Below are 15,638 nucleotides of genomic sequence, written 5' to 3' on the forward strand. Positions count from 1 at the left end.
GACGACCCATAAAATCCAATCTGCGCCCTTCTTTATCGACCGGAGAGGAGTGTACTTTCTGTGACCTAGAATGCGAGGACTCTACGATTATCGAGTTGGGCTTCGGGTGTGAAAATAAGAACTCAACGTCTTTAGACTGAACCCGATACATGGACTCGAGCCTGTGTGATGTGGGCGAGATGAGTAAGGGGGACTCCCAAGTCTGCTTTAACGTTTGCAGTAAAATAGGCGAGAACGGAATTTCAGTTGGTGTCGAAGCTTCAGTGTACATGTTATCAAAGAACGGATCCTGGATCTGTTTTGATGCTGTTGGGCATCGACGCCTAGAGCAGTAGCCATGTAGAAGACTTGCTCCGAAAATGAACCCATGTCCTCTGATGGTGAAGGGCGGTCTTTTGTGCCGACTTCATCACCAGGAGAGGGTAACGATGGCTGGAGGTTTGAGGAAGAAGAGTCAGATTGAAACTCTTCTTGGGACGCCTGGTCAGGTTGTAGTACATGGTATGTATCTTCCTGAGGTTGAGGTGGTAGAGATAGGGATCGAGGCGGTACCGGTGGTACAGACGTGTCCTGTGAAGGCGGGAGGCGAGGTTGACGCCTATCCGGGTAAGGATCAAAATAAGGGTCCCTGTCATAGTAAGGGTAATCCCCTGGATAGCGATAGTCTGAGTATCTGTCCCAGTCTTGTGGCGGCGATCGAGATCGGCCTCTGTAGTTGTCGTAGTAGCCCCTCGGGTAATGCTCTCCGTATGGAGAAGAGCGGTATCTGGAAGTTGATCTCGGAGAGCGTTGGTGTCAACGGAAGGCTTCAGAGGAGGGCTGCAGTGCAGTTGTGACTGCCTGCTTGGAACGGTCTTGATTTGGTGAGGGGCGCCGAGGAGAAAGCTGTGGAGCCCCTTGACTGGCTGAGGGAGGTCTGGCCAGTGACATAGCACTCGAAGTCCTCCTAGGGGGAGGGGGAGGAGGGGGTGGCCTCTGAGGTGATAATGAGGATTCTCTGATCTCCCCCTCTGATGGCGTCGAGAGAAGTTCAGTGACCGGGCAATTAGGCGGGTTTGAACGTTCTCTAGTCGGTGGCGGGTGTAGTGCTGTCGACAGTCCCCACGTTTGGAGTGGACGCTTCTTTTTCTTTTTAGGCTGAGCGTTGGGGGACGACCTTGGCTTCTTTGCCTTTTTAGAGAGCTTTTTCGCAGTCGATATAGCAATAGAGCGCGTTGGCTCGTTATGCGCCGTAGATACCGAGGGAGCTGACGATGTCGAAGCTTTCGGTATCGATACGGGGGATGACGCCATTTGTGAACCTGTAGGGTTAGGCGTGTCGACGGACAGAAGCGTTCTTTTCCACAGCTCAGCTTTCAGGCGGTCAGATCTGTGGCGTCTGGTTTGTTTGGAGAAAGCCTGGCAGTGGTGGCAGGTCTCTACCACATGGGCTTCTCCCAGGCAGAGGACACAAAGGGAGTGGCCGTCTGCTGCAGGAAGTTTTGTGCCGCAACGGACACACTTTCTAAATGGGGCCCTAAGGGCCATACAAGGTTGAGATAATTAAACAGGAAGAAGAAGTATAGAGGGAGACTTATAGTCGATAAAAAATATAGTCAAGAAAAAATAGCTCAAGACGAGAATAAGGGGTGTGGTTTTTTTTTTTTTTTTTAGGAAAAGAATATAAGAAGTAAGAAGGAAGAGGTTTGAGAAGAAGATACAGAGAAAAAAGCTCAGCTATAAGTTTTTGTTAGAATTACGAGGAGGATCCTTCCGACGAAGCTAGCAGGTAAGCGGTCGCAAAGGAACTGAGGGGAAGGCGGGAGCGGGCGGGAGCATGCGCACTGGACGGTGGGGGAGGGGTTCCCGCCTTCTAAACGGTTTTTTTTACTCAGCTACTGATCCTTTCCGAAGCTCAGCTCAGCGCAAGCGCAGAGCCCATAATGTGATGCACAGAGACCACGAAAAAGAACTAGGCTGACATCAGTTTCCCAGAGGACCTTTCCTTCTGTCGCCCCCAGATTGTGGAATGGCCTGCTAGAGGAGATTCGTAAAATTAACTCTCTGTGTGACTTTAAGGCAGCCTTAAAGACTAGCCTTTTCTGGCAGGCCTACCCAGATCAATGTAAAATCAAGAATTTTAAAGATGTATTGATTCCTGTTCTAATGTTGTTCCCCGCCTCGATCCAAAGGGAGAGGCGGGTAAGAAATTATTATTATTATTATTATTATTATTATTATTATTATTATTATTATTCACAAGCTGGTTCAGCACATGTGGATGCAGCCTATATATAAATAACCCAAAGTGACTTACATCCGGGGGGGGGGGGGGTACTTTAAAGCAACAGAGAAACAACTCTAAAAATGCAAAATACAATACCAAAAGCCAGCCTGAAGAGAGTAAGGCCAGGGTATAATCATTGTAGAAATCACAGCATATTCCTAAGGGCTCTCAAGAATGAGAGGCCTTGCCCCCAAGGCAGTGGTTACCTCTTCCCTTGCTGTCCAGTACACGCTCTGTTACACACCAAGACTACTATCTTGTCACTTGCTGCTGCCGCTGCCGCCGCCACTGCCCTGGTATTGGAGTTCTCCAGCCTCCCTTGGGTGTAAGGAGAAGCCCTATGGTGGTCAACTCCATATTTCAAGTGATTCAGGTTACTGTTCACATGGATTCCTAAAACAGAGTGAAGAAGAGACTTCATGGTTGACATCCCCAAGACCCCCAGAGTGACACATCTGGTGGAAACCATCAAGCCATGGACAAAGAATGTCCAGGCAGCAGGGCAGACGCTGACATGCGTATCTTTAGGGTTTCTAGTTTTTGCTGAAGGAACTAGAGGAAAGAGGGGAACAGAAAGCGCAACGTCAACAGGACCCTTTCTGCCCCCCTATGCAGGTCCTCTGCAAAAGAGACACCTGGAAGCCTTTGAGGCAGAGATGTCCGGGCACAGAGTCAGGAGATGTCAGCACAATGGGGCTTGCAGCCCACCAGGCCTACAGAGAGACTCGTCTGACTCAACTTACCCCTCTGGCTCAGTATCCCCTCAGGCCGGAAGATCTCTGGAGTCTCGAAGGCAAAGATAGAGTCACTCTCTTGCACCATGTCAAGGTCATCCAAGTCAGAGAAAGAGCGATGGAACCCGTCATAGTACATCTCCGTCAGCACAATCTGGGGAAGCCAGAGTACAACAATGCCCATAAAGCCTTTGCTGCTTGGACTGTAAGCAGATGCCCTGAGGCTCATTCAGACAAAGGCTAAGAACAGCTCTCCATTCATCCTGGGCAGCCCAGGATGCATGGAGAGGCCTTCTCCAGCTACCCAAGATCCTTCCCTGGGGGTGCCCAGGATGAGCAGAAGAGCAGCCCTTGGACTTGGGATTCCCTCCTTGCAAAGCATTTGTTCTCCTCCTAAATTAGCAGTTTTCCATGCAAGGGGACTCAAGAGAAAAGGAAAAGTGAGACAGGCCCAGCAGTGAACTGGGGAGTCTTTCCCCTGCCCCCTCCCCACTCCCTCCAGAGGCCTCTCTCGTCCTGCATGCCACTTCCCACAGTGGGAAGGGAGAGCAGCAGCCCTCTCCCACTGCGGTGCCCCTGCCCAGCGGGCAGTGTACGCGGCCACTGGGAGCCGAATCCTCCGGGAACGGTTCTGATCCCATCGCAAAGACACCTGTGGCATTGGTGGCTGTGAGCAGATCTTGTCCTGCTGGGGGATTCCATAGCTGTGTCAGGCCCCCATCAGAAGACTCCGAGGCGGCGGCAGCGGCAGAGGAGGAGCAGGTGGTGGTCCAGGTCCTGCCAGGGCCCGCGCAGAGAAGGAGTCTGAGCCACTGAGGTCCCAGCCCCTTGGGAAGAGCGGAGTCTGCCTCAGAGAAGGAGGCTGAGCACCCCGCAATTGCCAGAGAGCAATAGCGCCAGAGAAGCTCCATGGAGTGCCTGGGTGCAGGAGGAAAGGGGCTCCTCATGAGTAGAGCCCTCCTCACAAGGAGCACTCTCTGCAGTCAAACTGAACCCCTGCAGTGGAGCCTGGGGACGGGGACGGGGGGGGGGGGTGTCGCTCCGTCAGCTCCAGGATAAAAGGCCCAGGAGAAGCTTACAGACGCTGCTGGAAACAGCTTTTGTGTTTGAACCTGGCCCAGGCGGCGACCTGCCTGTGGACCTGCCTTCTGCTTGGACCATGCTCTGCAAGCAAATGACCTTGGCCTGGATTTGACTCTTCTCTCTGCAGGAGCCCTTTCTGTCTACACTGGCCGGCTTCGCTATCTGCTACTGACTGGCACTCTGGCTTGGCTGCCCATCTGTACTACCTTCAACTACTGATTCACCAGACCCAGCCCAGCCTCAACACTCCAGGGTAGGGGTGCGGGTGGGGGGAGGAGAATAGGACCTGCTGTGAGAGGAAGTCCTTCCCTTTATCTCTCCTGAATCCCCTACCCATCAGTTTCATAGAATAACCCCAGGTTCTAGCATTATATGAGAGAGAGAGAGAGAGAGAGAGAGAGAGAGAGAGAGAGAGAGACTGAAGAAGTCTCTCCAGCCACTGATCATTCTGGTTGCCCTTTTCTGCACCCTTTCCCAGATCTACAATATCTTTTTTAGAGGTGCAGTAACCAGTACAGTACACAGTATCATCACACCATAGATTTGTATAAAAGCATTATGATATTGGCAGTTTTATTTCCACTTTCTTTTCCTAATGTCCTCTAGCACTAAATTTGCCCTTTTCAGAGCTGCCACACACTTGGACTTGGGATTTTCTCCTTGCAAAGCATTTGTTCTCCTCCTAAATTAGCAGTTTTCCACACAAGCGGACCCAAGAGAAAAGGGTCTTCCTGGAGTAGAGAAGATTGATGGAAAACATGATAGAACTCTTCAAATACTTGAAAGGCTGTCACACAGAGGACGGCCAGGATCTCTTCTCGATCCTCCCAGAGTGCAGGACAGAGAATAACAGGCTCAAGTTAAAGGAAGCCAGATTCCAGCTAGACATCAAGAAAAACTTCCTGACTGTTAGAGCAGTATGACAATGGAATCAGTTACCTAGGGAGGTTGTGGGCTCTCCCACACTAGAGGCCTTCAAGAGGCAGCTGGACAACCATCTGTCAAGTATGCTTTAAGGTGGATTTCTGCATTTGCTACATTTTGAGGTCAATGCATCTTGTTCTCCATTCCATAAGTAGCTGCTGGACAGAATGCTTTGTCTATGTTTTCACAAATATAACCCAGTTGTGAGAACCAACCCAAATGTTCTGAAGCAGGACATATTTACCTGTTTGGTGGGGATTTTAGTTTCTCTGGACACAGCTTCCCTCAGCCTGGCCACTGTTCCTGTCAAAGGCACAGCCACGCCGATGCGCATGCAGTGGGAGCACTTTCCTCGATACACCACAGTGACGTACAGTGGCCTACACAGGGCAGAAACACTCTGTTGGGTGGAGGCTGCACCAAGCCTGCCAAGGCCTTGTATGTCTCACAAGGAGCACTGGAGGACTGATGCACACAAAATGTACCAAGGACATTTGAGGTCCAGTTGCTGGTCACTTGTAGGCTGGTAGCAGAACATTTGTTCAACATCAGTGATCAAATTCACAGCATTTTGCTAGAGCCTAAGCTCCTCCCTCCACCTTTAGTAACAAGAATTTCCCTTCTCCGGAAATTCATCTGTGGGTCCTCAAGAGTCTTAAAGGTCCTGGGAGATACAAAAAAGTGCCTTGGGCTACATCCAGCCTAGCAGTTGCCCAATCCAGCTTTAGCCTGACTACGCAGACACACAAATGAGCCATGTAGAAGGCTCTTCCATGTTCCCCTCCTCTTCCCAGGCACAATCCTCACTGCACCAGGGACGTTGTCAAGGGATGGAGCCATGAATAACTGCGCTGGGGCAATGGATGGCCAGGTACTTCAGCATCAGTCCCAGATTATTCACAATTGTGGTCATAACATCTATCTGCATAACTGACCCATGAATATGCAATGTTTATATATGTCCGGGAGTGATCTTTTGGACAGTGGCAGCCACTGTGAAAACTGCTGAACCTAACCCATTACTTTTGCCTTCCATAGGGCTTCGCCCAAGCAAAGGGGGCAGAGTTCCATCCATTGGGCGGGGAGACGCGGATTTAATGGGATAAGTCCCAATAGGTTCAATCTCTCTCAAAGCCGCAGAGTGGACCTCTGGGGGGTGGGGAGCCACCAGCTCCCCCAATTCAGCCCATTTATTTATTTATTTATTTATTTATTACATTTCTGTACCGCCCCATAGCCGGAGCTCTTTGGGCGGTTTACAAACGTTAAAAACAGTAAATATTAAAAATAAAACAGTAAACATCAGCCCATGGAACTGATCACGCTTGAGCTCCTCCTCATGTTACGGGCTTCTTCTCCATTTGTGCCAGAAGACACCAGAGGATGCAAACGCAGCCGCCTCCCCACCCCACATGGCCAGTGCATACATACCGGGTGTGAGGCAGCGGAATAGGCAGAGAGATGCACAGGAATGGATCAAAGGTATTACTCTGCTTCTGGCAATGAGGACAGGTCAAGGACGACCTGCCAAACACACAAGCAGGTAGACACCTGGTTTAGGTCACAATCTGGCAGCCCCTCCCCCAGGAAAGGTAAGCAGGAGGCTACCAAGTCCCACATTTCCATGTGATTACAGCAAAGTAGAAAAACATCACTGTTGCCTCCGCCCCCCAGCACCACCTCCTGCAGTGAGCTAGATTAAGGTCTAGTTTTCACAAACACAGCAGCTGAGGAGGCACACATGCTCCTCCAAACAAATAGGATCAAATGCTCTTGAGTGCTAGTCTAGCCTAGTTTTTAGTGTATAGATAATTTTGTTTTCTATGGAGGAACATTCATTCATGTGAGCCTCATGTGCATTCTGAAGCGGTGCAGCCAAGAGACAGGTTTGCTGCTGCCGCTGCTGCTGCTGCTGTAAGGAGGTCAGATTGCTTACCTGTAATGTGGTTCTTTGAGTGATCATCTGTGCACTCACAAATATGGGCTCTGCGCCTGCACGGAGTCTCGTTCGGGAAGTTTCTATAGCTGATAGAGATTTTTGGCGGGAACACTCCCCCAACATACCACTGCGCATGCGCAGGAGGGTTCCCGCCCAACTCCTCAGTTCTGTAGAGACCGAATTGCGGCCCCTGGACTGAGGATCAGTCCACAGAGAAAAAATCCCCAAAATAAAGACACCAGTGGGGAAAGGTGGGTGGGTTGACCACTCAAAGAACCACAGTTAGAGGTAAGCAACCTGTCCTCCTTCTTCGTGGTCTCTGTGCATCACACATATGGGCAACCAGCAAGCTGACTTACCAGTGGTCTTATTGCAGGATAGCCGAGAGGACTGCTATTCCAAACGAGCAGTCTGCTCTGGAATATACAGCCAATCTGTAGTGCCTGACAGACGTAGTCGGAGTAGACCATGTAGCTGCACGACACAGTTCAGAAAGGGAAACACCATGGTCAAAAGCTGTAGATGTTGAAACAGCCCTTGTGGAATGGGCCCTAACTGTATTTGGACTTTGCCAGCTTATAGACCAGTCAGATTGTTTGAACTATCCATGCAGACAGTCTCTGAGTGGACACAGGACGGCCCTTTTTGTGCCGTCCATAACAAACAAACGAGATGAGAAACGAAATGTCTCTGTGCGTGCCTTATAGAAGGCTAGAGCACGTCTGACATCTAACGTATATTATTATTATTATTATTATTATTATTATTATTATTTATTTATTTATTTATTTATATAGCACCATCAATGTACATGGTGCTGTACAGAGTAAAACAGTAAAAAGCAAGACCCTGCCGCATAGGCTTACAATCTAATAAAATCATAGTAAAACAATAAGGAGGGGAAGAGAATGCAAACAGGTACAGGGTAGGGTAAGCAGGCATAGGGTAGGGTAAAACTAACAGTAGAAAGTAACAGTAGAAGTCTGCACAACATCAAGTTTTAAAAGCTTTAGGAAAAAGAAAAGTTTTTAGCTGAGCTTTAAAAGCTGCGGTTGAACTTGTAGTTCTCAAATGTTCTGGAAGAGCGTTCCAGGCGTAAGGGGCAGCAGACGAAAATGGACGAAGCCGAGCAAGGGAAGTAGAGGCCCTTGGGCAGGCGAGAAACATGGCATCAGAGGAGCGAAGAGCACGAGCGGGGCAATAGTGTGAGATGAGAGAGGAGAGATAGGAAGGAGCTAGACCGTGAAATGTGGATTCTAGAATCGTAGACAGGGATGGTAATATCAGGTCCTGATTCACATGGGTCCATAATCTTTGGTACCGAACCCCATGTTTCCATGCCTAGGGATTGTGCCATCCTTTGAATTAGATCAGAAAAATGTCCTAGGTCTTCTGATGGAGAGACCAGGTCCTGCGACTCTACGAGGGCATCTGGAGACGGAATCGAAGGAGCCACTGAAGAGCAAGAGGGTAAGTCAGCTTCATAGCCATCAGATGGCGAATTATGGTCTGTATGAGAAGTGGACTTGTGAGTCCTCGATGTCAACGGGGCCCTCGATGCCAAGCGGGGTGGGGACACCCTCAACGTCAATGGAGCCCTGGATCCCAAGCATGCTGGGGATATTCTCGATAGCAATGCAACCCTCGATGTCAAACGTACTGGCGATGCAGGGTGTAACGAAGACCTTCTCGATACTGACATGGTTCTCGGTGTCGGATGCACCAGAGGTGGCTGGCTTGGTGTCACTGGTGGAGACGCGGACATAGGAAGCATCGGCGACGGAAGTGGCCAAGTGAACAGCGACACAGGTTGTGGATTGTGTGGTATCGACATCGATGCTGAGGGGATTCCTTGGTGTCGAGGAGATAGCGGGTACTGGTAGGCATAGTGGCTGGTGTCATACGGAGGTTGCCAAGGAGCCCAGTAATAGGTTGGGCGTGGAGGCATCGACCATTCAGAGTGCTGGTCCCAATCAGATGCCGGTGATTGAGACCAATAGTGGCTATGGCGATAGCACAGTTCAAAGTCACAATGCCGAGGGGATCTACTCAACTCCGGGTAGTCTCAGCCATGTCTTTGCCTGCCTCAATCCCTAGATGGGGAAAGTGTGGAGAGGCTCTCGGCGCTCTCTGGGGCGTCTGTCGAGGCCCCGACAACACTGGCAGCTGCGGGGACGAGTCTCTTATTTCCCCCTCTGATATCGACACCGTTGGACCCACGTCAACAGTAGTGATGGCAAGGTCGTCGACTGATTGAGCAAGGTTACTGCCCGTTGGCTGTTGCGGAAACAACACCAAAATTGGTGAATTTAGCAACAGAGTGGGGGTCGGGATGCGCTTAGGCATCTTGGAGGCAATTTGAGCGGACAGCTCAGTGTGATTTCTCTTTTTCTTCTTCTCAGTTTGAGAAGGTGTATGAGCCTTTTTCGACAATCTTTTAGCAATCGGAGTGGCTAAGGATTGTGAAGACGTTGATGGTCATTTGGCAGGTTTTTCTGCCTTATCAGCCATAGGGCCGCTAGGCACGTTGAAATTTTTTGCAGGGACTGCCTCCAATGCCCTCCTCCACAGTTCAGACTATAGGCCATCTGCTCAATGACTTTGTGTTTGTTTTGAAAATGCCTGACAAAGTGAGCACACTTCAACTTTATGACTTTCGCCTAGGCAAAAAAGGCACAGGCGATGACCATCCGACGGTGGTAATTTCCCCTTGCAGTCAGAGCACTTCCTAAAAGGTGCCCAGTGGGCCATACGCACCTGTGCAGGTTGCGATGGGATCGCTAAATAAAAAATAGAGTAGGAAGATATTTTTTATTATTATTATTATTATTATTATTATTATTATTATTGAAAAAGAGAGGAAAAAGAGGAGAAAGCAAAAAAGCTATAAAAAGGAGTGGATAAACAGCTACAAACTTGTAGAAGACAAGTGAAACTCCTTCATGATGTTGCCGCAATGGCGGTTGTAAAAGAACTGAGGAGTTGGGTGCCTCCTGCGCATGCGCAGTGGTATGTTGGGGGAGGGTTCCTGCCAAAAATCTCTATCAGCTATAGAAACTTCCCGAACGAGACTCCACACAGGCGCAGAGCCCATATGTGTGATGCACAGAGACCACGAAGAAGAACTAGGGCCTTGAGGCCACCCTAAAAAAACAGAGTCCCACACCTGCCCCAAGCCCAGGACAGAGTGCCTGAACCAAGGGACAAAACAGACATTTGCCCCAAGAGGAGGAGCTCCCACTTTGGGGAGTGCAGAGAGGCCTCCTCTTTCTTCTCCTAGGAATCCAGCCGGTGGCCCTTCACCAGGAATTAGACAATGCTGCCAAGAGGGACTGTACCTGTACTGGGCCTGAAAGAGTTCCTGGACAAAAGTGCTATTTATGGAAAACGCTGTTCCCTCGATCAACACATCTTCTTCCAATGGCGGCTGAAAGAAAAGGGCATTTCATAGGGTAGGTGTTCAGGTGTGCAGCAAAGGGCAGAGCTAAGCATGTGGCAGCAGCCAAAAAACAAACTATCCGTTTCTGTCAAAGCCCAAGACTGTATCCAGTCTGCAACTAAATACATAAATCAAAGTTCCACCTCCCAATAACATGCATTCTACACACAGAGAGACACTTTGCTCCAGAGTATAAAACCTTGTGCTTATGGCTTGATGCAGAACACATGTCATCCAGGGGATGCTCAGTACCGTCCTGTGGTATATCATCTCAGTGGCTGGATTAGATTCTTCCCTCTCAATCCTGCTCCATTGTAGCAATACACAGTGACAAATGACAGCTGAGCCACTGCCAGCTCATGTACAAGACACGCCTTACCTTCAGCGGAGGTCTGCCATTGTTCTTCACTACATTGTTGAGATCCTCATGGACTCTGTCCAAGAGCCAGAGCAGGAACTCCTGAGCATCGTGCTGTGAGCTCCCTCGGTACTGCATGGCATTCTTAGAAACTATGCTCTGTGGAGAAACACCACTGTGTCTAAGCAGATGCGGCAAACCCTGGAAAGCCCCACCCGCTGCAGAGAACCCTGGGATCAGCTGTTGAGGCTCTTCCATTCCATACAGAGGGGAGCAGCCCACGTGCTGCCTATGAACCCCAAGAAATGGAAGCTGCTGAGCAACCCCAATTAGGAAGCAAAGGGGCCGCCATCCGGGATCAAAGTTTCAACACGTTGCTCCCTTAATCCCATCATCCAAAGTCTATGGCACTAACAAAAGAAGGTAGAGAGCCATTCACTGGACGCTTGTAGCACCCTGAAGCCCTACTACCTGGGCTGGCCCTGCTGGGAGGGCCAGCCCCATGGGACGTGGCTCAGGAATCCTCAGGCAAGCTATGCAGCCTGAGCAGTTGCCACTTTTGTTATCTATATTGACTAAGGATTGGCGCCAACATTGATTGTATTTCGATGCCAAGTAAAGACATGGCTTTTTAACAAAGCCGTTGATGGTTTGTTTTAACTGTTTTAACTGCATCTATTGCTTTTAAATTATATATTGCTTTAACTTGGATTATGGTTTAATTTGTTTTTAACTGTGTATATTTATTGTTTTATACTGTATGTTTTTATCTGTACGCCGCCCTGAGATCTTAGTGATAAAGGGCGAGATATAAATATTTTAATTAAATAAATAAATAAATAAATAAATAAATTAAAAAATAAGGAGAGCTTGAAACTGATGCTCCTTCTTCAGCAATAACGGGCAGACACTCACGGATTTCGGAAGCAGGCCAGCTTTTCCCTGAGAAATGTCAACACATCTGTCTCACTAACCGTTCCATTGCCTCACAACATTTATTATTATTTATTTGATTTCTATCCTGACTTTCCACTACAAAATGGTGTGCAAGACAGCTAACAATAAAACCAAGAATTAAAACAAAACCTTAATTAAAACCATCATAAGAACAAAACTTTTTTTAAAAAACACAACAATGAAGAGATAAACAGCACCCAAAACAATAGAACCCCCTTCTGAAGCGAACCAGCTTACACACCAAAGGCCTGCCTGCATCAGAATGCCTTTGCCTGCTGGGAGGAGGAGGAGGAGGAGGAGGCCGTCTTCCACCTGGTCTTCCACAATAGGGGGTTCCAGAGCCTAGAAGCTGCCACTGAGAAGGCCCTCTCTCATTTCCCCACCAAACATGCCTCAGATTATTAATTATTATTATTATCATTTATATACCGTCCCATAGCCGAAGCAATCTGGGCAGTTTACAAAGATTAAAAACACTGAACATTAAAAACAAATATACAAAATTTTAAACCATAAAAAGCATAAAAAGCATAAAAACAGACAATATCCATTTAAACAACTATCCTGGGGTCAGTTAAGAAAAAACTCAGCATATGTTGTTAAATGCCTGGAAGAGAAAAGTCTTGACCTGGTGCCAAAAAGATAACCATGTTGGCGGCAGGCAAGCCTCGTCAGGGAGATGATTTCATAACTGGGGGACCACCACTGAAAAGGCCCTTTCCCTCATTGCCAGTGGGAACAAGAAAGGGGCCTCCCTGGAAGATCCTAAAACTCAGGGAGGCTTCTATGGGAGAAAGCAGACTTTTAGGTAGCCGAGTCTCAAGTCATATGGGGATTTCTAGGTCACAACCAGCACTTCAAATTGTGCCTAAGAATAGACTGGCAGCCAGTAAAGCTTTTGGGAGTCACATGACCCCAGTAACCAGCCCGAGTCAACAGTCTGGCTGTATCTGAAGCTGGAACTTCATTCTGGACCAGCTGAAGCTTCCAAACACTTTTCAAAGGCAGCCCCATAGAGAGCCAATGACAGAAGTCCAAACGAGATTTAACTAACACATGTGACACCAGGGTCAGATCAGACATCTCCAGGAAGGGTGCACTTGGCCACTGCTGAAATCTTGGTATCCAAGCTGTGAACTTGAGTCTTCAAGGGGAGCATAGCCCCATGAAGGCAGCACAGGTTGAATTGCTTCTTGACCTCTGTCTTGTCTGGATTAAGCTTCAATTTGTTCATCCTTATCCAATTCATTACCAACAGCAGACATCAATTTAGAACTAGGACAGCTTCTCTGGGTTTAGATGAGAAGAGAGATGAAATAGGGTATCTCAGCAGACTGGTGGCACTGAACTCCAAACTCTGGGCAAACTCTTCCAGTGCCTTCATGTATCCACAATTCAAGAAGGATGCAGACAAGCTGGAGCGTGTTCAGAGGAGGGCAACCAGGATGATCAGAGGTCTAGAAACAAAGCCCTATGAAGAGAGACTGAAAGAACTGGGCATGTTTAGCCTGGAGAAGAGAAGATTGAGGGGAGACATGAGAGCACTCTTCAAATACCTGAAAGGTTGTCACACAGAGGAGGGCCAGGATCTCTTCTCGATCCTCCCAGAGTGCAGGACACGGAATAACGGGCTCAAGTTAAAGGAAGCCAGATTCCAGCTGGACATCAGGAAAAACTTCCTGAGCAGTGCGACGGTGGAATCAGTTACCTAGGGAGGTTGTGGGCTCTCCCACACTAGAGGCATTCAAGAGGCAGCTGGACAAGCCTCTGTCAGGGATGCTTTAGGGTGGATTCCTGCATTGAGCAGGGTGTTGAGACTCGATGGCCTTGTAGGCCCCTTCCAACTCTGCTATTCTATGATTCTATGATTCTATATGTTAAATAGCACGGGGGACAGAATGGAACCCTGAGGGACACCACAGCCAATGGTGTTGGAGAGGAGTCCCCCAGCACTACCTTCTGACATTGCCCCTCCAAGAAAGACCAGAGGAGCCGCATAACAGTGCCTCCCAGTCCCATCTCAGACAGACATCTCTGAGGGATACCATGGACGATGGTATCGAAACCCAACAAGAGATCCAGCAGAACCCAGAGGCACACAATCCCCCTGTCCAGTTCCCAGCACAGATCCATAGGCATCCAAAGCCGCCTCTGTCCTATAACCAAGCATGAAGCTAGATCTAGATAATCTGCCTCATCCAGAAACATGTAACTCCCTCCTACAAAGCACTGAATATCACCTAAATATATCTGAAAGGTTTATAGCGTAGCCCATGCAGACTGTCTTCAACAGCAATGGCTTCCTAGACTATTATTGAGTGCAAGTTATAGCTACTTTGGCTTACATATCAAGAGAGAGCCAGGCTTGCCTTCCAAAAAGGAACAGAGGCAACCTCCACCAAGCCCCGAATGAGATATCCATGTGCCACAAGGTGGCACTGCTGGGCTGCAGATCCTCAGGAAGCGGTGAATCGGCCTACAAGGAAAGCATTCCACCAACACCCCTGGTGCCACTTTGGAAAAGGCAGACCCTCCTCCCGCCTTGTGTGGCCAGCGGAGGGGTGTGTGTTAAAAACTATGTTTTCCTGAGACTTACTACTGGCTGCCAGAATTAAATTACTCGTCACGTCTGGAAGCCATATTTATTAACCCCTAGAGACAAACGTTGACAGCTGCCAAGATTAAAAACCACACTACTATTGAGTACACTAATTTAATTTTCAACCATACTATCTGGAGATGGGTAGCATCACACGCGGTTTTACGTAATAAAAACGTAAATTGTATTGTGTATTTGTGCTTTTAACCTGTTGGTTGTCTTACTATGATTTTAATTTTTGTGAACCGCCCAGAGAGCTTCGGCTATTGGGCGGTATAGAAATGTAATAAATAAAAAAATAAAAATAAAAATAAAAACGGAGTTTTAATCCCTTGGTCTCTTTCCGCCTCCCGCAGCATTCTTACAGGCTCCAGCACCCTTGCTAAGGCCGCAGCCCCCAACAGGGCTTCCGAGGGTGCAGGTGCGCTCTTGAGGCCGGTAATTGCGCCCTTGTGGTGATTTCCATGTACACAAGGCATGGCTGCTACCTTCCTGGTGACGCTAGGATCCAGGAGAACCTCAGACTACAAACCTGTCCTTTCAATGCCACCCTTTCACTCATATGTCCTCTGCCTTGCCAAGATCCAGCTTCAGTTTACTGGTCCTCATCCAGCCCATAACTGAGCCCAAGCACTGAGCCAAGACTTGCACAGGCGAATAGTAGAGTTGGAAGGGGCCTATAAGGCCATCGAGTTCATCCCCCACCTGATCCAGATGTCACAGGGAAATGCAGCTGCGGGTCATCAGCATACTGTTGGCGCTTTGCTCCAAATCCCAGCAGCTTTATACAGATGTTGAACAACACTGAGGACAAGATGGTCTCCTGCAGAACCTCATACCTCAGTTGCCAAGGAAAAGTCACCCAAAGTTATTCTCTGACACTGAGCTTACAGGTAAGACCAGAAACACTGTAACACAGTACCCCCAATGCACATCCCATGGAGCCAGTACAGGAGGATATGGTGGATGGTATCAAAAGATGCTGAGAGATCAGGGTCACACTCTCCCTGTCCCTTTTGAAAGTCATCCACCAGGGCAATGAAGACTGAGTTGGTCCTGTAACCAGACTGGAACCCAGATGGAATGAGCAATTGGTATCTTGATAATTGGTATCCTCCAAGAGTGCCTGCAGTTGTCCTGCCATGACCCTCTCAAGTTCTTTTCCCAACAAAGTTATTTACAGCTGGGAAGCAATTGCCACATGCTATTGGGCCCAGGGTGGATTTCTTCAGAAGTGGTTGCTCTACTGACTCCCTTAAGGGCAGGAGGCACCACCCCTTCACATTTATCACTCCCTACATCCATCTAGTCATAACTGCCCTGACCCCTGACTAGATTA

The 15,638-nt window shown here is 48.5% G+C and overlaps 1 protein-coding gene across 1 annotated transcript in view; it reads right to left on the reverse strand.

Moving 5' to 3' along the window:
- USP31 (ubiquitin specific peptidase 31) overlaps window positions 1–15,638 on the reverse strand; it is a 90,286-nt gene that overhangs the window by 36,212 nt on the left and 38,436 nt on the right. Inside the window, exons 2-7 of the mRNA XM_063143415.1 lie at window positions 10,765–10,902; window positions 10,285–10,373; window positions 6,439–6,531; window positions 5,252–5,387; window positions 3,010–3,154; window positions 2,473–2,659 (exon numbers count right to left, since the gene is read on the reverse strand). Of these exons, the coding sequence (XP_062999485.1) occupies window positions 2,473–2,659; window positions 3,010–3,154; window positions 5,252–5,387; window positions 6,439–6,531; window positions 10,285–10,373; window positions 10,765–10,902 (788 nt within the window). The remainder of the gene's footprint in view (window positions 1–2,472; window positions 2,660–3,009; window positions 3,155–5,251; window positions 5,388–6,438; window positions 6,532–10,284; window positions 10,374–10,764; window positions 10,903–15,638) is intronic.

Source organism: Elgaria multicarinata, chromosome 17, assembly GCF_023053635.1.
Source record: "Elgaria multicarinata webbii isolate HBS135686 ecotype San Diego chromosome 17, rElgMul1.1.pri, whole genome shotgun sequence".
Classification (NCBI taxonomy): Eukaryota; Metazoa; Chordata; class Lepidosauria; order Squamata; family Anguidae; genus Elgaria; species Elgaria multicarinata.